The 22,909-nt window shown below is 43.9% G+C and overlaps 1 protein-coding gene across 2 annotated transcripts in view; it reads right to left on the bottom strand.

The window, feature by feature from the left end:
* The window catches only part of LOC147443965 (uncharacterized), a 103,972-nt gene extending 82,499 nt beyond the window's left edge, over nucleotides 1-21,473 (bottom strand). Inside the window, exon 1 of one of the 2 annotated variants that reach the window (XM_086526751.1) lies at nucleotides 21,078-21,473. In XM_086526751.1, the coding sequence (XP_086382877.1) occupies nucleotides 21,078-21,209 (132 nt within the window). In that variant the 5' untranslated portion in view covers nucleotides 21,210-21,473. The remainder of the gene's footprint in view (nucleotides 1-21,077) is intronic. The other variant, XM_086526750.1, reaches the window with a different exon arrangement.
* Between the last annotated feature and the right edge of the window lie 1,436 nt (nucleotides 21,474-22,909).

A 22,909-nucleotide genomic window follows, 5' to 3' on the forward strand; every position in this document is an offset into this window, starting at 1 on the left:
CTCCTTACACTCCTTCCCAGAACGGAGTTGTTGATCGGACGCGCGTGGCTCACACCCTCTGCGCTGCTCACTCTCACAGGAGTGCTCTGAATAGCGGCCTCCAAGAAAAGCCATGGAATAAAAGCCAGGGCCTTGTGCGCATCTTGAAAACCTAAAAAGGTATCAAGTTTTATTGCTTGTCCACCCTCCTTGAATTCTTTGGTCTTCTTGCTCTTATCTTCGAGAAAGTCGTATTGATTGGTTCTATAAAAGTGCTTCCTCTTAAAATAAAACATATGGTCATCAAAGTCAGAACTCTCAGAAGAGGATGAGTCGTCCTCAAAATTATCAAAAAAATTCTGAGATCTACAGTGGGATCTGCTTTTCTTGGACTTCTTCTTGTTCTTTCCATGCCTTTGGTTCTTCTGTCGTTTTTTGCCCTTTCTGTCCTCATCATCGGAATCAGAAGAGAAAGAACTATTGGAACTGTCGGAAGAGGATGAGGATGAACTAGACACACCCTCGAAGCGTACACGCTTCTTTGCTTTTCGTGCATTTGCAATGGAAGATTGTCGACCCAAATAACCGCAAGTAATTTGTTCCCTTGCTGCGTCCCTTTGAATGCTTCGTGGTCTTCAATGTTTGGTTGACTCGTCGTTCAATGACATCATCAAGTTCATCTTCATTGTACATCCGCGGGGTAGGTGGTTTCTTCAATAAGGACTTTAATGGTGAATCGATAGCCGTACGCCATCGGGAATGCATCTCATCAATCGGGTGCTGGGTCAAAAATTTTGCGTACAGGGGATCCGAATACTGGAGCATCTACTTAGCACAAGCATCAAGCTATTGTTGACGCTGCATCTCCATTCGTTCATACTCCATAGGCCATGGAGGCCCATACTCTTCTTTCGATTGCCCATTTGAATTTCCCGTACTTTCACCCAATCAAGAATTGTCAGGTGGGTTCGTCTGATTCTTGCAGGACTCATCACTTGAATCCATGTGTGTCGCGGTAAAAGGATCAGATTTCCTGATGGAAGGAAAATTGACTCAGCTCTCATACCACTGTTACAGGCTTGGACACCCCAAGTCGGAAATCTGGCACGACACACGAGAGAATCACTTAAAATACTTCACAACTTTCACACTTTAAAAATAGAGTTGACACGGCCGATATAGTTCCGTGCCCAGAGGTATTGGCCCCGAAATTTGGCGCCCCTTTTGATATTTATTTTTATATTAATGCTTGAGCAGAGTTACAACTCCCGTGGGCCCTCTCTACTCAGAAGCTCGTCAGCTAACTGAGAGGAAGAGTGGCCTTGGGTTCATATTTGAAGGCCCTTGGCCATTCAAACTCAAAAGCAGTTTACATGAAAAGCTACAAACTCAAAAGCTACTGGCCCAAAAAGCTACCAACGTGAATTGCGGAAATTCGTACACCCAGCCACCGCAAAACGCAGAGATTCCGTATTGCTGCCATGTCAGCATGTCAACGCAATTTGCCGGATTCTGTATTGTTGTCTGTACTGCCACATCATAGGTGTCGGATTGCCACATCATTAATTTGTGAAAGAGCCTCGAGAAGGCCTTCGGTGCTTATACAAGCAATTTAGAGAGATTCCCACAAGGAATCCTGTCTAATTCAAAGAGCAAGTAACCCTTCAGGTGCGGGAGCTCGAGGGCTACCCACAGAAGTGATCGGCACCCGAATCGGAGCGCAAAACAAAGAATTACAGCTTGCTGTAATTTTTCTTGCAGGTTAAGGCTTTTGGCCAATAGTGATGCCTACAGATCCGAGGAGCTTCGGGGAAGCTAGGGAATCACCGAGCACGTGTTTGATGCAAATTATGGGCAAAAAACACAGAATTCAGTGTGATGTAATTTCTTATAAAGTACGTGGAAAGTCACTGTTTACTTGGGATTTTGTCCGTGGAGACTTCTATAGTGGTTATGCTACCAAAATTGGGTTAGAGTCGGGGAATTTCAGCCCGATAAAAGTGGAACAGCTTGTAGAAGTTTACAAGTTTTTCTCAAGTGCAATAAGAATAAAGAAATGCTCAAAGGGGCGCCAACCTTTGGGGCCAATAGGGTGTCGTTGTCTCCTTGTGAGCGCTCTAGGTGAATTGTTTGAAGTGGTGAATTTAAGTTATAGGTTTATCTGCGAGGTTTCTTTGTGTCGTGAAGTTCAAGTAAAGTTAAGACGTATAGATCGGGTGAAAGCTAAAGTCTACCGCACTACGGGCCGGTTTCATGGTACCGCCGCCAGGACAGAATCACTTTTTCCTCAAGAAGTAAGCCTTGGTCTGTTTTGGGCGAAGACACAAAGCACAAGTATTTGGAATTCCACCATGGCTGACAAGACAAATGACACCAGAGAAGAGGGTTCCTCTTCACAGGATAGTTTACGGCCATCACTGTCTGTACCTTTTGTTGATGTGAATAATCCACAAGTTCAAGGGTTTATGATTGGGCAACTAGACAAGGATTCGTTCAGGACACAATTGGTTGTTGTTGTGAATGTGTTTTCTCGATTGGTGCAGAATCCTAGATTTATGGAATTTATGCAAGCACCACCACTGTCACAGCAGACAAGGCAACTTTCCCATGCAGGAGAGCCCGTTGAGGCTCAAGCCCAAGTCCCTTATGTGTTTCAACAGAGCAGGGAGCATTCGCATGTTGTGGAGTTAGCTGGAGCTCCAAGGAAACCTTTTACTCTCCACGAATAGGTGGCTAGAAGGCCAATTCCACAGGCTATACCAGTTCAGCCAGCCACCTTTCAAAGTTCAAATGTTGGTTTAAAAGGACAGGGAACCAATTTCCAGCCTATGCATCAGGTATTTCCACCACCCATGGTACATCCACGGTATTTTGGAGGTGAATGTGTGTTTCAAAGCATGGCTGGTTATGCGCCTGGAAACCAAAAGTACATGCCACAAACAGTCTTTCGGGGTATGCAAGGCATGATGCCAAACCCTATGTATGGCAACACTGGCTTACAGTCGGGGTTTCAGTGCAATCAAGGCCACTTTGAGGTGCCACATGCCACTTTTGGTATGGCTGGTTTTTCTTACCAGCAAGCAAATATGGCACCAGGGAACCAAAATGTCAATGGCCAAGGGGCACAGATGATCCCCACCACTGTACCCATGTTGCAGACACTTCTTCATGATAATTTGGGCTCTTGGAAAAGCCAAAACCATACAAAGAAGGTGGTGCAGCTATCAAATTTGATACTTTCAGCGGATTTGAGGACAAAACGAAGGCTCTTACTTTCCTCCAACAGTTTGATACGGCTTATGCAAGGGGGGAATTTTACAGAGGCCTTGTCACAAAGTGATGACAGAAATTAAGGTTTGCAGGAATTAGGGTTGCTGGCAGAAATTAGGGTTTCCGTTGTCAGTAGCCATGTCATCACTTTGTGACATACCCCCTTCTTGAAAGCATTGTAATCGACTGCGATTACGCCTGCAAAACCGACAGAAGCCATAAACCATCTTAGCAGACACTGACTGTTAGTACCTACGTACTAGGAACACACATCCAACACATGTACCAAATCGACAGTCACATCACACGACATCACAGGACATCACATGTCTAAGATCCGAAAGAATGTTGAATGTCATGAGATGTCCTGTGATGTCTAGTGATGTCCTATGATGTCGTGTGATGTGATTGTCGATTTGGTACATGTGCTAGATGTGTGTTCCTAGTACGTAGGTGCTAACAGTCAGTGTCTGCTAAGATGGTTTATGGCTTCTATCGGTTTTGCAGGCCTAGTCGCGGTCGATTACAATGCTTTCAAGAGGGGGGTATGTCACAAAGTGATGACGTGGCTACCGACAGCAGAAACCCTAATTTCTACCAGAAACTCTAATTCCTGCAAACCCTAATTTCTGCCAGAAACCCTAATTTCTGAAAACCCTAACCCTAACTGCTGGCTGAAACCCTAATGTGGCTGGAAACCCTAAACAGGCGGCTGAAAATGCCACGTGGCCAGCGTACGGATTTCCAGAACGCGGAGCTGAAAAGCAGCCCTATGGGCGACGCAATTTGACCGAGAGAGAGAGAAGAATTGACTGCTTTATTTTTTTACTCTCTTGAGAGAGAGAGAGAGGGAAATTTTGAATTTTTTTTGGAAAGGTTTTGGGGCTTTGCTTTTGGGCATCCCTTGTAACCTTTAAGTAAACGGTTTAGGGCTCACTCTGCATGGGCATCTGGACGCAGAGTCTGAGAGTGAAACCCTAACCGCTCTTTGTACTTTGACATTGATTTAATACATAATGAAATACCGAAAGGGGCGCTAGTCTTTGGGGCCAATATCTCTAGGCACGGAACTCCGCCGGGCCAGTGCAAATCTATTGTGATCTGTGAATTGTTTTAAAGTGGTTATTTGGTGCTGTGGTGATTGATTCTTGACTTGGAGTGTCCAAGTCTGTTACAGTGGTATCAGAGCACGGCCGATTTCTCTTCTACGGGAAATCCGATCCCCAATTTTTTTTCCGCGGCACCTATGGCTTCACGCAAGGATCAGTCGACTCCCTCTGCATCTGGAGATGCGGGCAAGGATCACAACGAAGATTCCGGCAAAGAGTATGGCCCGCCTCGGCCTACTCAGGCGGAGCGACGAGAGATGGAGCGTCGTCAATTGATCGACGATGCAACGAAGATGATGCTCAATTTTGCGAAGGACCCAAATTTGCTAAGTATATGAGACTTCTTTTTAGGAAGTGCACGAGCAGTGGGAGAAAACCACTACACCACCCCCGAAACCTGCTCTCAAGAAACCTTCTGCTCACAAGAAATATTTAGAGAAGGAATTAGAAGAGGTGGTTGATGCACGGATTACTCAGCTATTTGACGCGCAAAGGAAAGCCAAAAAGCACGGCGAAAAGCAGAAGAAAGGCACTGACTTCCCGGGTTATTTGGGTCGTCAGTTGACATTTGACAAAGCAAAGAAACAAAAGAAGCGTGTTCACTTTAAAGGAGTACCCAGTTCTTCTAGCTCTTCAGATTCGAGCGAAGAAGACAGAAAAGGTAAAAAGCGAAGCAAGAAACAACGCTTCGGAAAGGGCAAGAAAAAGGCAAGGAGGTCTAAATCTCGCCCAGTGACTGACAGTTCTACTGAGGACTCGTCTACAGACAGTTCAGACTCCAATGACGGAAACTTTTATGCGAACAAGACGAATTTTTATAAAGCCAACCAGTATGACTTTCTGGAAGATAAAAGCAAGAAAGTCCGAGAGTTTAAGGAAGGTGGACACTCGATCAAATTTGATACTTTTTCAGGATACTCAAATGCTTCGAAGGCTGTCTTTTATACATAAGTTTGACATCGCTTTCGTGGGAGGACGCTACTCAAAGCACTCCAAGATTCGGAGAGCTGCCTCTTACTTCAAGGGGAATGCTCGAACTTCGTGGTCCACGCTTCTTTTGAACAAGACTGCGCCAGTTAAATGGCTGAAATTTAAGAAGCTTTTTATTTCTTCTTGGTTGACGCAAGAGTATGAACACGATATACGAGCTGCTTGGAACCATCTTCGGATGACCAAGAGAGATACAATAAATGCTTACTGCGAAAGATTCTGGAGCTCTTTTCTACCCGTCTTTTCATTCAAGAAGATCTCGTTCAAAGAACAGATTGAGCGGTTTACCTTGGGTCTACCTACAGAGATCCGAGATCACTACTTGGAGCAGAAGTCAGCTTCTATTCAGGAGTTGATGAGTCATGCGAAACGGGGCTTTGCCATCCACTCTAGCAGTCTGACCTACCCCACAGATGAGGCCATGACACAACGAGCCAAACAGACTTCTGGGAATGAAAGTAGAAAGAAAAAGAGCAACCTAGAGAAAAAGGATGCACAACCCAAGCTTACTCCTGAGGAGAGAGCTCGCTTCATCAGAGAGGGGAAGTGCTTTGGATGCAGGGAACATGACATATCTCCGCGAAGTGCCCTAAAAAGGCACCGAAAGAACAGAATGATAAGGCAACGACAGGCCTGAGAGTTCGAGAGCAGCTGAGGAACGTGGCAGAAAAGGCAAATAGAAAAGCAGAACTGGTACCACATGGCGTGGGACCTGCACCGAATCAAATGAATGAAAGTACAAACTTTGCCGCTTTTTGGGGCAAAGTAAAGGATCAGGAAGCTCTTTTAAAGGAGCCAAGGCCAACTTCTTTTCACTTGGAATTGGCGGCTCAATTTTGAATTACGCCCGACAGACTGACGCCACAGGCGGAGGTAGTTCGACTGGCATCCGAACGGGATGTTGCCATTACACCGAGCATTGGCAAACTTCGTTTGCAATGACAGGGGTGTTCAGGGCACGCAACTGACGTTCTACTAGGAATCCCTTGGTACCACAAGAACTACGCCGTGGTTGACTATCAGGCCAAGAAAGCGACTTTGACAAATGAAGGGCTCAGAGATTGTACTTGATGAACTTCAGTTTCTTTACTCATTCTTTTGGGAGAGAACTGAACGATGGATAAAGGTTGAATATGTTTTGACCTGAACGAAAGAACGCCAAGATTTTTTTTTCTCCACACTCATGCCGATTGCTTTTTAGAGGGCCTGAAGATTAAACCATTGATCTGATACCTGGAAGCACGCCACCGAACCGGCCACCTTACCGTGTGAGCCGAGTACGGAATGAAAAGATTATGAACCAAGTGAAAGACCTCTTGGAAAAAGGGTCTTGTCCAGCCTAGTACTTCATCGTATTGCTCTCCACTGTTGTTGGATTTGAAGAAAGACGGATCTTGGAGAATGTGCATCGATTATAGAGCTCTCAACAAAATCACCATCAAGAACAGATTTCCGATTCCTAGGATTGATGATATACTCAACAGGTTACAGGGATCCTCGTGCTTTACCAGGATTGACCTGAAGAGTGGATATCATCAGATCAGAATCGCTGCGGGAGACGTCTACAAGACAGCTTTATGGACGACTTTTGGGTTAATTGAGCTTCTGGTGATGCCTTTTGGTTTAACCAATGCTCCTGCGACATTTAACCGGATGATGGACAGGATTTTTCGAGAGTACAGGCTATTTGTTGGCACTTTCTTTGACGATATCATTGTTTTCTCCAAGAATGAGGCAGAACACAGAGATCAGCAGATTCAGAGATACACTTTTGGGACACATTGTCTCAGCAGCAGTAGTGCAAATGGACCCGGCCAAGATAGACACTATACGTGATTGGCCCGATTTGAAGAATGTCCATGAAGTTACAAGCTTCTTGGGACTGTGTTCATACTACAGGCGGTTCATTCGAAAGTTTGCAGAGGTTGCTTCCCCTTTGCATATCTTGACACAGAAAGGAGTCCCTTTCTCGTGGGGATCCACAGAGGTGACTACCTTTCAGACATTGAAAGAGAAATTGACTACATGATCGTTTTGACTTTGCCGGACTTGCAGAAGTCATTTGAAGTATATTGTGATGCTTGTGGTCGTAGTCTGGGTGCGGTCTTAATGCCAGAAGGCCATGTCATTGCTTACGAGAGCCGATTGTTCTCAAGGCCGGAGATGACAGCACAGATTTATGAGAAAGAGCTTTTGGCAGTTATCCATGCTCTTACTCAGTGGCGGCATTACCTACTGGGAGCGGATTTTACTGTCTTTACAGACCATCAGAGTTTGCGCTACTTCTTGTCACAGAAGCAGGTTTCGGAAAAGCAAATGCGGTGGACAAACATCTTGTCACAGTTTCACTTCCAGATTGTCCATGTGCAGGGACAGAAGAATGTGGTGGCAGATGCTTTGTCTCGGAAGCCGTTGGCTATGGCTATTTTCGCGATACATCATAGGAGCTTCGAGGATATGGTCGACCAGTATGCCACAGATACAGATTTTGCGGACACAGATACGGGATGGGGAGACAGTACCAGGATACTCCATTCGGGAAGGCTACTTGATGAGAAAAACCATGTTGTGCGTTACACAGCCGTTGAGGGAAAAGGTTATGATTGAATGCCACTATCCACCTTTTACGGGTCACCGCGGCATTGCTACCACCATGAAGGGGGTAGAGAGATACTTCTTTTGGCCAAGACTCAAAAAGGATGTGGAAGAGTTTGTGCACAGTTGCTTAGTATGCCAGAAGGTCAAGTTTGATAGGCATAAGGCATAGGGATTGTTGTAGCCTTTACCCATACCCACCGGCCCCTGGGAAAGTATTGCAATGGATTTCATTTTTGATCTCCCTAGAACACAGAATGATCACAATGATTTTCCGATTACATGGCATGCCTGAGACGATTGTCTCCGGCAGACACCCCAAATTTACGAGTTTGTTTTGGAAGCAATTTGGGAGAACATTGGCACGCGGTTGCAGTTCTCGTCATCGTTCCACCTGCAGACTGACGGGCAATCTGAGATTGCCAATTCAGTGGATTTAGATTTTTTGAAGTCTTGTATCTCGGATTAGAGGACTCAATGGGAAAAGTACCTACCTTTGGTGGAATTTTCCTACAATAACACGATACGCTCTTCGACGGGGAAGGTGCCATTTGAGATTGTTGAAGGTACTGCGAAGGTTCCACCCTTCCTAAGCACGAAAGATAAGATTTTCGAAGCGGATGAATATACGCAATACTTAGATACGGCTTTGGCCAAGGTTCACGAGGCTTTGCAGAAGTCTCAAGAACGACAGAAAAAGGCAACGGATCGCCATCGTCGCGACTTGAAATTGAAGGAGGATGATTGGGTGCTCTTACGTTTTGAGAAGGCACGCCTAAGAAAGAAAAATAGAAAGAGAGACTTTTTTTAAAGCTTAGTATGCGATACTACGGCCCTTTCCAGATCACTGAAAAGATAACTGATGTCTCCTTTCGATTGAAACTGCCAGATACTTGGAGGATTCACAATGCATTCCATGTGAGTCTCTTGAAACCTTATAAGGGTGATGTGCCTGATGATGGGGAGCCTGATGAGCAACCCGAAGTGGAAGAAAACGAGGAGATCCTTGCTCCTGAACAGATTTTGGCACATAAGGATACGAAGAAAGGTAAAGTCCCAAGGCGGTTCTTGGTTAAGTTCAAGAACTATCCTGCATTGGATGCGAAGTGGATGGAGGAGGAGGACCTAGCAGATACTCCTCAGATTGTGAAACTTTGCCTCGATGCTTTTGGTTTAGCATAGTCTACTCCAAATGGAACCCAGAATTCAGCTTGGCCGGAGATCTGGTGTAGTGGGATGCACAAGAGGGGAGTCACTCCGCTCCTTTGTCAGCAGATGCCTCGATATTGATACTAAAGTCACTGATGTCTCTTTGAGCTTCAGGGATACTGAAAGCTGACAGTATTCTGCTGGATGACTTTATAAAATGGAATTCCTAATTATGATGTTGATTTGTTCTTGACTTCTTTTAAGTGCAGGAACCGATGGACGAAATGACTGCAGCATTTTGGTCTGATTGATCTCGAATAGACATGGTTGCAATAGGAGTTAGTCAATCGGACACCGATGAGGTCCCGATTGGACCTAGATGCAATTGCTAGCTACATTGCCGATAAATCATGGTCTAAGATCCGAATGAATGTTGAATGTCATGAGATGCCCTGGAATGTCTAGTGATGTCTTGTGATGTCGTTTGATGTGACTGTCGATTTGGTACATGTGCTAGATGTGTGTTCCTAGTATGTAGATACTAACAGTCAGTGTCTCCTAAGATGTTTTATGGCTTCTGTCGGTTTGGCAGGCGTAATCGCGGTCGATTACAATGCTTTCAAGAGGGGGGTATGTCACAAAGTGATGACGTGGCTACCGACAGCAGAAACTCTAATTTCTGCCAGAAACCCTAATTTGCAGAAACCCTAATTTCTGAAAACCCTAACCCGAACTGCTGGCTGAAACCCTAATGTGGCTGGAAACCCTAAACAAGCGACTGAAAATGCCACGTGGCCAGCATACGGATTTCCGAAAAACGCAGAGCTGAAAAGCAGCCCTATGGGCGACGCAATTTGGCCGAGAGAGAGAGAAGAATTGACTGCTTTATTTTTATACTCTCTTGAGAGAGAGAGAGAGAAGGAAATTTTGATTTTCTTTTTGAAAGCTTTTGGGGCTCTGCTTTTGGGCATCACTTGTAACCTTTAAGTAAACGGTTTAGGGCTCACTCTGCAAGGCATCTGGACGCAGAGTCTGAGAGTGAAACCCTAACCGCTCTTTGTACTTTGACATTGATTTAATACATAAAGAAATACCGAAAGGGGCGCCAGTCTTTGGGACCAATATCTCTAGGCACGGAACTCCGCCGGGCCAGTGCAAATCTATTGTGATCTGTGAATTGTTTTGAAGTGGTTATTTGGTGCTGTGGTGATTGATTCTTGACTTGGAGTGTCCAAGTCTGTTACAGGCCTCCAAGGTCACGAAAGCTGCCACTTTCTTAAAAGGAAATGCGCGTTCATGGTGGACGACATTGTTGATGCAAGGACATGAACCCGCCACATGGGTTTACTTCAAGCAAATGTTTGCATCTGCATGGTTGTCAAACAAATTTGAAGCTGATGTTATGACAGATTGGCACCAGCTCAATGCGGCTTCTTCCAAAAGCTTGTAGGAATACAATCGGAAGTTCTGTAAAGCGCTGCTTTCAATAACTTCCTACAGATTCGTTCCATTGACAGGGTAGATTGAGAAGTGACCACCCTTACTAAGCTTATGGAAGTTGCCAACACTGGTCATGCCTTGTTGAAGGGAGAAGACAGTGGATTGTAAAGCAACGTGAAAAAGGGCCAGTCAAAGAAAATTTCAGTAAAGAGGTCCTTTGCAAAAGCGACTCCTGAAGTTTCCCAGGGGTCAGGAAATGCAGAGAAGGCTAAAGACTCAACCGCGTCTTCTAAAGAACAAGCCAAGAGAGGAAAAAGTTAAAGGGAAAAGTTGCAAGGCGCTATTTGGTGAAGTTCAAAAACTATCCACCTATGGATGCAAAGTGGTCCTGGTTTAAGTGGATGGAAGAAATGAATTAACAGAGGCACCAAATGTATTGCAGCTTTACCTTGAACCTTTGGTTTACAGCTCATGTATTCTCCAACTCAGATAACTTCAGTAGAGCAGAGGTCAAAGGATTGACATGTGCTCAAAAGAGGGGTGATGTTGGAGCTAGCGCTTCACATGTACTTAAAAATTCAGTGCAATAGAAGTGTACATTGCTTGACAAAAGTACGAGGCAATCGAGGATGTTTGCAATCTCAAGAGGGAGGTATGCCACGAGACTGTGACAACCGTTATATATATTTGCTGGTTTTTTTCCCTTAGTTTTTGTTTAATCACAAATGCCCGGGCATTGCGTGGCCAATGTGAAACAGCCATTGGCCGAGAGTTTCACCCGCAAGAGTCAAGGTCAGGCAGCAACGAGATGGTTGGGCCGATCTGCACTGGAATCCAACTAGCAAACTGGACACATGGCAGTAGGAGAGCAACCTGCAGGTCAACTCACACTTCCTCAACTTGGGGTTCAATGCTAGTGAGTACCCAAATGCAATATTAACCTTTTGATTCTTAACATCACTCACCAGATCGTATTCAGATGACCTCATCCAAGCTAGAAGTTTGTCTTTGTCACAAACTGGTGACGTGGCATGGTCTGGACAAGGGGCAGCAGAGCACCCACACACACACACCCCCGGCTGGCACGCCCGTGAAAGGTTGCAACTGATACATGGCAGAAAACCCGAAATTCCCGCAATCTGCTGACGTGGCACGTCTGTACAACAGCCTCCACGATTCGCGGCACAAATTACGGCAGTCTGTATGGAAGGTGCTTTAGCGTGGGCTGCTTTTCTCTACGCAAATAACCTACACAATATTATGTGCTGAAAAGCTTTTGAGAATTTGCTTTATTTCTAAGTGGATTTTTAAAGAGAAAAGCTTTTAATTTTGAAGCTTTTGGGGCTCTACTTTTAGCATCCCTTGTAACCTTTATAAAGATCCCAAGGGGGGGCTCCCTCTACAGAGCATCTGGACGCAGAGTCTAAGAGCGAGCACCCGCGGGAGCTGTACTTTGCTCGAAGTAATATAAAAAGAAATACCGAAAGGGGCGCTAGTCTTTGGGGCCAATACCTCTTGGCACGGAACTCTGTCGAGCCGTGTCGAATCAATTCTAAACTGTTTTGAAGTGAATTTGTGATTTGTCGCGGTAGAATCTTGATTTGAAGTGTCCAAGTCTGTTACAATCTTCTTAATATCACTCACCAGATTGTATTCAAATGACCTCGTCCAAGCTAGAAGTTCGTATGCTTTATTCTGCAATATCTTGTCCTCTTGTTAGTCTTTGCCTTCTTTTTACCTTCATCTGTCACGTGCACATCTAACCCTATGTGTACGTGGACAAGCTACTTCATGGCATGGGTTCAATTCAATTCAGTCAGCCTAGTTTAGAAAGTGTACTGGCACTTTTGTGAGTCTGCTTGCAGACCGTGCATGTCCAGACACTTAAGAGTAGATGCATATCCTCTGGTTGCACACAGCATGATCATCAACATTACCATCAAATTCCATCAGGAGCTTTACAGTGCATAGACCTATTTACCTTATTTTTGTCATTTTTCATTTATTATTTTTAAGTGACTTTTGTTGGGAAACTGGGTAGGGCAATTTAGCCAAGCAAGTATATAAGAAACCCTAGCGCTAGCACTTTCTGGCAAAAGAGGCAGCAAGAACCGAGTGTTCAACAAGCACCTTCTCAGCAAGACTTCCTTAGCGTTTTCATCAAGAACCAGCCCAGCGTTTTTAGATTTGCCAATCAGTCTAGCGTTTTGCATTTGCAGCAGCCTGGCGACAGCAGATCATAGATCAGCCCTAGAGTTAGCAGAACAACAAAATCAGCCCTAGCGTTTTTGCATCAGATTTTCAGCCTAGAGTTTTTGGAGATTTCCGACGTGAAGACATTCTCTGCATCAGCGTTTTCAGTTTTCAGCGTCTAGACTCCGCACCCAAGTCCCAAACCTCACAAATCTCACCTTCCCACAGCAGATCCTCGCCGCACGGTTTGGTCAGCCCAAGTTTGCAGATTCAGCCTGAAAAAAGCAAATTTCAGCATCTGCATTTTCAGTGCATCGTCGGCATCGCCGTCGTCACTGACATAGAGTCAGAATTCAGCAAATAAAGATTTGCAGATTTCAACATTAGCGTTTTCAAATTTCAACCCGTCTCGTCGTCGACATCGTCGGCAAGTCCATAGCATTGTAGAGATTTGTGCAATCGATAGTAGACCATTCTCGCCATAGAGAGTGGGACCTTCCGAGGAGCGTTTGACAACATTTCTGGTGTCGTATTCTTCTCTCTCTATCTCTCGGTCTCAGCACCTTCATTCACAGTGTTTATCCACTTTGTTGTGATCATTTGCACTCTCTCACTAAAGAACGAAAGGCTCTCCCTTCCGTAAGTAAAAGGAACCTTGAGCATAGTTTGGAGCACTCATCTTGAGCAAAGTTCAACATTCACATCCGTTGCACCTTACATTGATTCGAGCTTTGGCATTGTTTTGTATCACTAAAGGAAAGAACCACAAGAGTTTTTTTTGCTTGTTGCGGTCGCACGTAACCCAAATCCTCTTGGGCGGGTCAATTCCTAATCATGTTTTGAAGAGTGACAGAAAGAAGGGCTTGTCAAGCCTCCCCTTGTTTCTCCTTTCACTCGTTGAGAGCGGACCGTGCACTTAGCGGCCGGCCAATTGACGTGAGGTGGGAAAAAGCAACCTTGGTGTGAGCGCAAGGCTACCAAGGGGTGCGCCCACGGGAAAGAGAAGAGCTTGGGTAAGAGAAGATCCTTCTCTAACACAGATTGCAAGCTAAAGAACCTCAAGACCCTCAAGAACCTCAAGACTCAAGACCCTCCAGAACCTCAAGACCCTCAAGAACCCAAGAACCACAAGAACCCAAGTTCCTCGTGAACTTAAGAACCGAAGACTTCAATGTATGGTCATCACCCGAAGCGGAATGGATACTTTGCATGAAGGTGATGAGCATGAAAGTGGCGACGAAGAATTTTCCCCACCAGGACATTTTTCTGACCCTCCCCCTTCCCAATCTACGCCAAGGATTGCACCAAATCCTATGGAGGCTTTGGTCAAGTCGATGATGGACATGATGTCACAACAAGAAGCAAATCGCTTTGCCTTGGAACGCGAAGCGCGCTTGGCGGCCGAGAAACGAGAAGAAAGAAAAGCAGAAAGAAAGGCAGCTATTGAGCGTGAGCGTGAGCAAGCGACTCTCCCATTGTCATTCGTGGGGAGTAAGTTGTTCATTCTTCATCTCTCATTTCTAATGTGCAGGCGAAGATTGAAAAGAATCAGGAGAAGGAGACTTTCTCAGTCTTGTCTTCTCCAAAGCACGACACACATGTTTTGCATGATAATGATAAGAATGATGATTTGCGTGATCAAGATGTGATAATTCACGAGCATGATGATTTGCAGGATAAAGATGTGATTGTTCACAAGGATGATGGTTTAGTGGATACTTTGTCTAGTGAAGCTAACCTCATTGCAGATTTGATAGATCGCGAAGAACCGATCTTGGCTCTCAAGTCGAGGTCCAAAGAACCCCCACAGGAAGTCTTCTGTGTTCGAATGATTAGTCAGCACGCATTGTCCGAGTGTTTCATTCGTGATGCTTTCCTGTATTTTAGTCACCGTCCTTATGTGATCCCTTTTCATAGGCATGACATATTGCACAATGGATACGATTCGCTCATGAATGAGCACGAATGTATGCGGATTACTCATGAAACGATGAAATGTTTGCACCCAAGGAAGTCACATTCCATGTCTCTTCCTTGGCATGACACAGTATCTGAAAGAGCACAAGAAGGATTGAGCATCAAGCATCGACATTTCCATTGTGATTTGCCACAGTTGATAGATTTAGATCAGAAAGACAAGTTTCGATTCCATTGTTTGCTTGTGTTTGATGAACAGTTTGGCACTCCGTCTCTTTGTTCATCTACATTGCATGCACAGTCTTTAAAGAAGACTATAATTTTTCCAGTCACTTTACATTGAATGGGTATGTTCATGTTTTTGTGTTGGAAGTGGTTTCAGGAATTTTCATCCTCAGAGACTCTTGAAGAAGGTAGACGCATGACTATAGACGAAGTTGAAGCATTGAAGGAGGAACAGATGACTTTGTATCGCTTTCGGCGCGGCCCAAAGAAGCAAGCGTTGCAGACCTTTATGAAGTTCAAGTATCGCATGACCCACGCATCAAAGTGGGCCGACGAAGAGTCCTTCCAAGGATTCCAGACGTTGTTGGCGATCTCCTTCGACGCCATACAATTCGGTACCAGTACCTCACTTTGAAAAGGAGAGGATGTCACGTGCACATCTAACCCTATGTGTACGTGGACAAGCTACTTCATGGCATGGGTTCAGTTCAGTTTACTTCAGTCAGCCTAGTTTAGAAAGTGTACTGGCACTTTTGTGAGTCTATTCGCAGACCGTGCATGTCCAGACACTTAGAGTAGATGCATATCCTCTGGTTGCACACAGCATAATCATCAGCATTACCATCATATTCCATCAGGAGCTTTTTACAATGCATAGACCTATTTTCCCTATTTTTGCCATTTTTCACTTATTATTTTTAAGTGACTTTTGTTGGGAAACTGGGTGGGGCAATTTAGACAAGCAAGTATATAAGAAATCCTAGCGCTAGCACTTTCTGGTAGAAGAGGCAGCAGGAACCAACAGGCACCTTCTCAGTAAGACTCCCCAACAAGGCTTCCCTAGCGTTTTCATCAAGAACCAGCCTAGCGTTTTCATCTTTGCAAATCAGCCTAGTGTTTTGCATTTGCAGCAGCCTAGTGACAGCAGATCATAGATCAGCCCTAGCGTTAGCAGAACAACAGAATCAGCCCAAGCGTTTTTGCATCAGATTTTCAGCCTAGCGTTTTTGCAGATTTCCGGCGTGAAGACAATCTTTGCATCAGCGTTTTCAGTTTTCAGCGTCTAGACTCCGCACCGCAAGTCCCAAACCTCGCAGATCTCACCTTCCCGCAGCAGATCCTCGTCGCACGGTTAGGTCAACCCAAGTTTGCAGAGTCAGCCTGGAAAACGCAGATTTCAGCGTCTGCGTTTTCAGCGCATCGTCGTCGCATCATCGTCATCGCCGTCGTCACCGACATAGAGTCAAAATTCAGTCTCTCTCTATCTCTCAGTCTCAGCACCTTCATTCACAGTGTTTATCCACTTTGTTTGTGATCATTTGCACTCTCTCACTAACGAACGGAAGGCTCTCCCTTCCGTAAGTAAAAGGAACCTTCAGCACAGTTCAGAGCACTCATCTTGAGCAAAGTTCAATATTCACATTCCCTGCACCTTACGTCATCTAACTTCTCCTTACCTATGTAGCCTCTAGTTTCCCATTCCATCTCTATCTCCTTTCTCCACGTGCCCTCTTCTTGGCCAAAACATCAACATCCTCCTTATCCACTCCAATAATGTTGAATCTAAGCACTTTCTCATTACCTAGTGGGATAGGCGATGCAGAATTGTCAACCAGTTGCTCCCTTGAACCATTGAGAAGGCTCTGTCTCAAGAGGCGGCGCCCAAAATTGGGGTTGAAGGCTGATGTTTATCATAATTGAGCAATGTGTGTGAGTAGTGGGTGCAGGTGATCACAACTTTAATGGAAAGCTTGCCTTCTCCCTTGTCTCATGCAGCGCAATGATTTTCTCTCATGTTCTCAAGTTTTATGCGAGTTTGCCAAGGCAAGAGCTTTCTGTATAGGAACCGGATTAGTTAATTGCTAATCCCCCACAAGTACGCACAGTTCCATCGCGAAGGGTTGCAAAAACGAAGAGTTTTCTCGTGTGAAAACTCGCCCGATTTGAAAGGGAACTGTCCGATTGCGTGCGGAGTTTTCGACACACGCATAGACGTGTTTGCTTCACTCAAAATGATGTGAAGCAGAAGATTACAGCCTACTGTGTTCCTCTGCACGTTTAGGGTTTCGCACCTAAAATGCAAGGTAACACCAGGGGAACCTCAAGAAGGCCTTGGGTGCTTATTTTTGGACAATTTCCCGCGAGGAATCTCATCTAATTCAAAGGGCAAGTGACCCTACAGGTGCGGAAGCTCGAGGGCTACCCACAGAAGGAGAGAAAAAGAGAGAATTACAGCTTGCTATAATTTTTTTTGCAGGTTCAGGGTTTTGGCCAGTTTTGATGCCTATAGGTCCCAGGAGCTTCGAGGAAGCTAGGGAATCACCGAGCACGTGTTTTGGTGCAAATAATGGGCCAACTCGACCCGCCTTCCCTAAGAGTGAAAGTTGGACGATGAGATTGCGTGAATATTGAAGAAGCTGCTAGACTCCTTGTCAAAAAGTTTACAGCGAGCGTGCTGTAGTTTCTCACGAGGTTTTGTAAAGTGCTCTAAAGTGTGTGGAAAGTCACTGTTTACTTGGGATTCTGTCCGTGGAGACTGCTACTGTGGTTATGCTGCCAAAATTGGGTTAGAGTAGGGGAATTTCAGTGATAAAAGTGGGACAGCTTGTAGAAGTTTACAGGTTTTTCTCAAGTGCAATAAAAATAAAGAAATACCGAAAGGGGAGCCAACCTTCAAGGCCAACACAGTGTCGTTGTCTACTTGGGAGCGCTCTAGCTACCAAGTTGTGAATTGTTTGAAGTGGTGAATTCCAGTTGCAGGTTTATCTGTGAGGTTTCTTTGTGTCGTAAAGTTCAAGTAAACTTAAGATGTATAGATCAGGTGAAAGCTAAAGTCTACCGCCCTACGGGCCGGTTTTAGGTACCTTCTTCAACATCATTGTTTTCTCCAAGGGCAAAGAAGAGCATAGAGAACGTCTCACACGAGTGTTCAAAGCACTACGCGAACACAGATTGGTGATCAGCGAAAAGAAGAGTGAGTACTTTTTGCTAGAGATACACTCCTTGGGATATCTTGTTACAGCCAAGGGTGTTAGTATGGAGCCAGTGAAAGTTGAGGCTATTCGCAATTGGCCTACATGGGGGAATGTGCATAATGTGAAGAGCTTCTTGAGCTTGTGCTCTTATTATAGGAGGTTCATCAAGAACAAGTTTCCAATACCCAAGTTTGATGATATACTTGATAGATTACAAGGTTCTTTCTTGTTAGCTGTTAGGCTGCCCTTGCTTGCATGGTGGGAACCCTCTCTAGTTAAAGAAGGAACGAAGGGGTACATATATAATAGGTTCACATGTTGTGTTAGCTGTTAGACTGCCCTTGCTTGCATGGTGGGAACCCTCTTTAGTTATAGGGAGGAATGAAGGGGTGAGATGGTCGGAGGTGCCAAAGGGTGTGAACCTTTATATATGTACCTTCTTACATGTTCAAACATCAAGTAATTAACTCAATTCGGTTATATGGCGTAAAATGTCTTCCTTCCTTCTCTCTCTCTCTCTCTCTCTCTCTCTCTCTCTCTCTCTCTCTCTCTCTCTCTCTCTCTCTCTCTCTCTCTCTCTCTCTCTCTCTCTCTCTATCTATCTATCTATCTATCTATCTATCTATCTATCTATATATATATATATATATATATATATATATATATATATATATATATATATATATATGTACAAGCATAATCTCATAGAGGATGGCACCCCCTATCCTCTACATTGCTTCAATCGAATCAATCTTAAAAGTGGCTATGATCAGATTAAGATCGCTTCACAAAATGTATACAAGACCACGTTCAGAACGTCCTTTGGATTGTATGGGTTTTTGGTGATACCTTTCGGTCTCACAAATGTTCAACAGGATGATGGTAGGATCTTTAGAGAGCATAGACACATGTGAGTACCTTCTTTAATGACCTCATTGTTTTCTCTAAGGGCAAAGAAGAGCATCTACCAAACTTTTAGAAAAATTTTGAGGTTTACAGTGATGCTCGTGGAAGCAGTTTGAGTGCGGTCTTAATGCAAGAAAGCCATGTAGTAGCTTATGGGAGTCAATTGCTCTCGAAGACTGAGAGGGTTGCACAGATATATGAAAAGAAACTCTAAGCAGTGATACATGCTTTGACTCAGTGGAACCATTACTTGTTTGGTGCAAATTTTCCAATGTGCACAAATCATCAAAATATGAAGTACTTCTTGTCCCAGACGAAGTTAGAAAAACAGATGAAATGGGCGAACATCCTATCTCAATTCCACTTCCAAATAATGTACATGAAGGGAAAGAACAACGCGGTTGCAGACCCTTGTCTCACAAGCCACAGATTTCCACTATTAAATGCATCATCAGGATTTCAAGATTTTGACACAGTGAGGGAGCAGTATGCTACAAACCCAAATTTTGGTGAGATCTTCGACAGGGTACAGAGTGGGGAGATAGTTTTAAGATATACTTTGGAGGAATGATATTTGATATGAAAGACCATATTCTATGTGACACATGGTTTCAGACAAAAGGTGTTGACGGAGTGTCACGGGCATCAAGCCATAAATGCGACAATCAGGGGTATTGAGCGTTTATTCTATTGGCCTCAGCTCAAGAAGGACATGCATGAGTTTGTGGCCACTTGTATAGTGTGTCACAAAATGAAGTATGACAGGCACAAAATAACATGACTTCTACTAAAGAACCCTCACTCCCCATGGGGAGTGTAATCAAGCTCCATATCTCCTCCTTGATGGCTATACCAAGCCCACATTGAAACAGATCACATTGCCCCATCAGATCATCCCCAGAGTAGCGAGTTGTCGCAGCAATAATATCCCATTAAGTCAAGTCAATCACTATAACGGAGTGGGGGCCCTTGAGAGGGTTAAATGAAAGTTGAAACCCTTTCAAGAAACCATCTCTCCTTCTCTCTTCCTCAGATCCAATATCTCTATATATAAAGCATCATTCTCTGTAGCATAACTACACCTCTCCACCAAGATCTGCCTCCTACACTCAGAGATCCCTCTTTCCATTAACACATATTGCTCACTCCGTTTGTTTTGAGAAACATTTCATTATAGAACAATTAATAACACAAACTCACCTACAACTTACAAAACGATTCATGATTGTGTGATTGCTCTATTTGACAATTCTCTCTTTTTGTTGAATCTGACATTGGTTCTCCTATGTTGTAGTGTGTGTTTGAGATTTTTCCCAAGGATGTTACTCTCACTCATGGAGATCTATCGATTGGGATAGGACCATGCACCTTGAGCATATGAGATACAAACACAAAATACTAGAGGTTGCAGTTGTGGTGTTGACTGTGTGAGCATAGCTACCTTGGTGTCAAGGCTGGACCACCTCAACATGATGTGGCCTTGCATTATTATTTGCAGCCACTATATCTCCGACATTGCTCATTACATTGTTGCAGACATGCATCGGAAACATGCAGATTTTGATCATGAATATTGAAAACGTACTTTGATTGTTATTCATTTGATCACTATTTTCCTTTTTCTCTAAGGTAGTTCAATGTTGCTTTACTCTACTAAGCCCCTATATGTGACAAAAGAAGCATTTATAGTACACAATATTTAAAAGAATTTTCTACAAGAGAGCTAGTCTTACATTTCACATTCCATTAACAACCCCCCTCGATTACTTGTTTCTTCCTCATAAAATGGTAAGCACCAAAGTTGTCAGGACCTTCTCCACTTACTTCCACCCCTTTGTCTTCATCCATGACAAAAGAATTCCGTATATTTAAATTTTAGACGTCTATGGAATGGGCTTTGAACAAGCACAACGCATGAGGCAAAAGGATACAGTTTTTGTGCACATCTTCCCATAAGAGCTTTGCTTCTAGCACCGCAAGCATGCATTAATTCTTCCTTTTAAAGTCAAAGCAAGGAAGGGCGTCTTTCAAAGGCATGCAAACAAGGTTGAGCTCAGCTAGCATGCCCAATAGCCCGTGAATTGAGAGCAAACCAGGCGCTCAAAAACAAATCAAAAAGCGTGCAAATCACGTAAGAACAAGAAAATCACAACCCATGTTTCCTATGACAAATAATGTGGTAATGAGATCTGGATTAGGTGGTAGGTGGAATGCTCCAGCAGATCGTAATGCAAAGAAGAAGTAGGGAAGGCACACGTGGACGTGCACGGAGAACAACAAGGAAACGAAATTTGAGTAATCCTCAGAAATATTACGGGGAGTATGTAACCTGGGCGATGCTCCAAACTTCGAGATGTGATGAGGAGACGAGAAGCAGGAGACCAGAGGAAGCTTTGATGTGTACAATTGGGTCCGGTGATGCTGTGGAGAGCACCTTGGGCCAGCCATAGGCCACATACATCTCCCCTGCCTGCGTAAATCCTCCGAAGTCCTCAATGCCAAAGGGTTTAAGCGAGTATGTTGCTAACGCTCTTGCTGGAAATTAAGGCGCGACAGGAAGTCATGTTTGCCAATGGCAGGGCTAGCTTGCGCGCTGCTGTAGCAGTACCAACTCCCGAGCAAAGGTGAACGATCCCAAATATATATTTAACCTTAGTCAAACTGGGTTGGCTGTGTCTTACATGGCCTTCACATAGGCCTGCCAAAATGGAAGGCCGTGCGTTCCAGATTGCAAAGGGTGGAGAAAGCTTTCTGGATCCACTTTTTCACATGGAAATGAGTAATAAGTAGTGCACCATTCAAGGCAGCTTAGTTACGGTCTTGCTGCACTTTTTGCTGCAAATTTAAACTCTAGGTCTCATTGGCTACTTGTGGAGAGCTCCACCCATGGACATCTTGAGCACTATAGAACACTTGTGTGCGACCTTGGGCATGACTCAACACACCAACTCAGCATGACAACTGGTGGAAGTTCTTGAGTATGAATAGTGCAATTTTAGGCACACGCGTTCATTGGTCCACATTGAAAACAATAGGGTGTATATATATGTGCAGTTTGAATTCTGCCTAAATTGGAAGGCCCTCTATTCAAAAGTATAGCAGCCCCATAGGCCAACTCCTAGCGAGTGGCTGGGGCCACCTTTTGAAATTCTAGATAAGGACAAAAAGTAAACTTGTGATCGTAGGTGTTTGAATTGCACTAGTAGGTCACTCCTCATTTGGAGGGCTTTCTATATTGGAGGCTCTTCTAAGATGTGCATCATGTTTAAGGTGATGTGGAAGGTCTATGAGAATGCATTTTCTTATTTGGAAGGCCCTATAAAATTGTCGCTATCTGGTGTATGTGGATGTCGTTTAAATCTCTTATATTTTTTCATTGCACCTCTCTAGGTGTAGGAGAGTGTCAAATTATAATTGAATTCCTTGATAGAATTGTGGTAATTTTTTGCTAAATACAACATACAACAGGTTCACATCAAAGTTGAAGACCTTTACATGGTGCATCTTCCATATTAGAGTTCATTAATTTTATTTCTCAGAACGGGTTTATCACAAAAGCTACTCAATTTGCATCGGGGTTCTTAAATACTTGTGATACAATGTTAAAATTGATACAATAATATTGTTCAGTTCATTTACAAATTTTGTCTAAAATTTTCAGATATGTAGTCAATGTTCATGTCATGCATCAAACATGATTTCTAACCGGTATAATAAAGTCAATGATTCATTTGTTAGGAAATGTCAATGCAATTTAAGATTCCAAAGAGGACAAATCGTGATGAGTGAGGTGTTTGGTTAAATATGTTTGTAACTCAAAAAAAATTGCTTTTGTGGAGCTACAAACAAAGCACACAATGTCTAATTTATTAACATTGGAAAGATGCTATAGAATTATTCATATATTGTACATTGCATGCATTAATGAAGTGTCATATAAAGGTATGGTGTAGACTTAGCACAATGTCTCTCCAAAGTTCATAAGAAGGAAGCCATACCCTGCTCACTAGTCAAGTGTACATTCCATCCTTCTACATAGGCATGGAAATAAGAATGCGATACCAAACGTGAAATTCTTGTTGGTTCGATGACATGCATTCCGTGGTTAAATTGGTGTGGTACAAATAGCACAAGCTTCACATACAGTCTAGTTGTTAAAGC

Source organism: Adiantum capillus-veneris, chromosome 13, assembly GCF_014529385.1.
Source record: "Adiantum capillus-veneris isolate H3 chromosome 13, ASM1452938v2, whole genome shotgun sequence".
Taxonomy (NCBI): Eukaryota; Viridiplantae; Streptophyta; class Polypodiopsida; order Polypodiales; family Pteridaceae; genus Adiantum; species Adiantum capillus-veneris.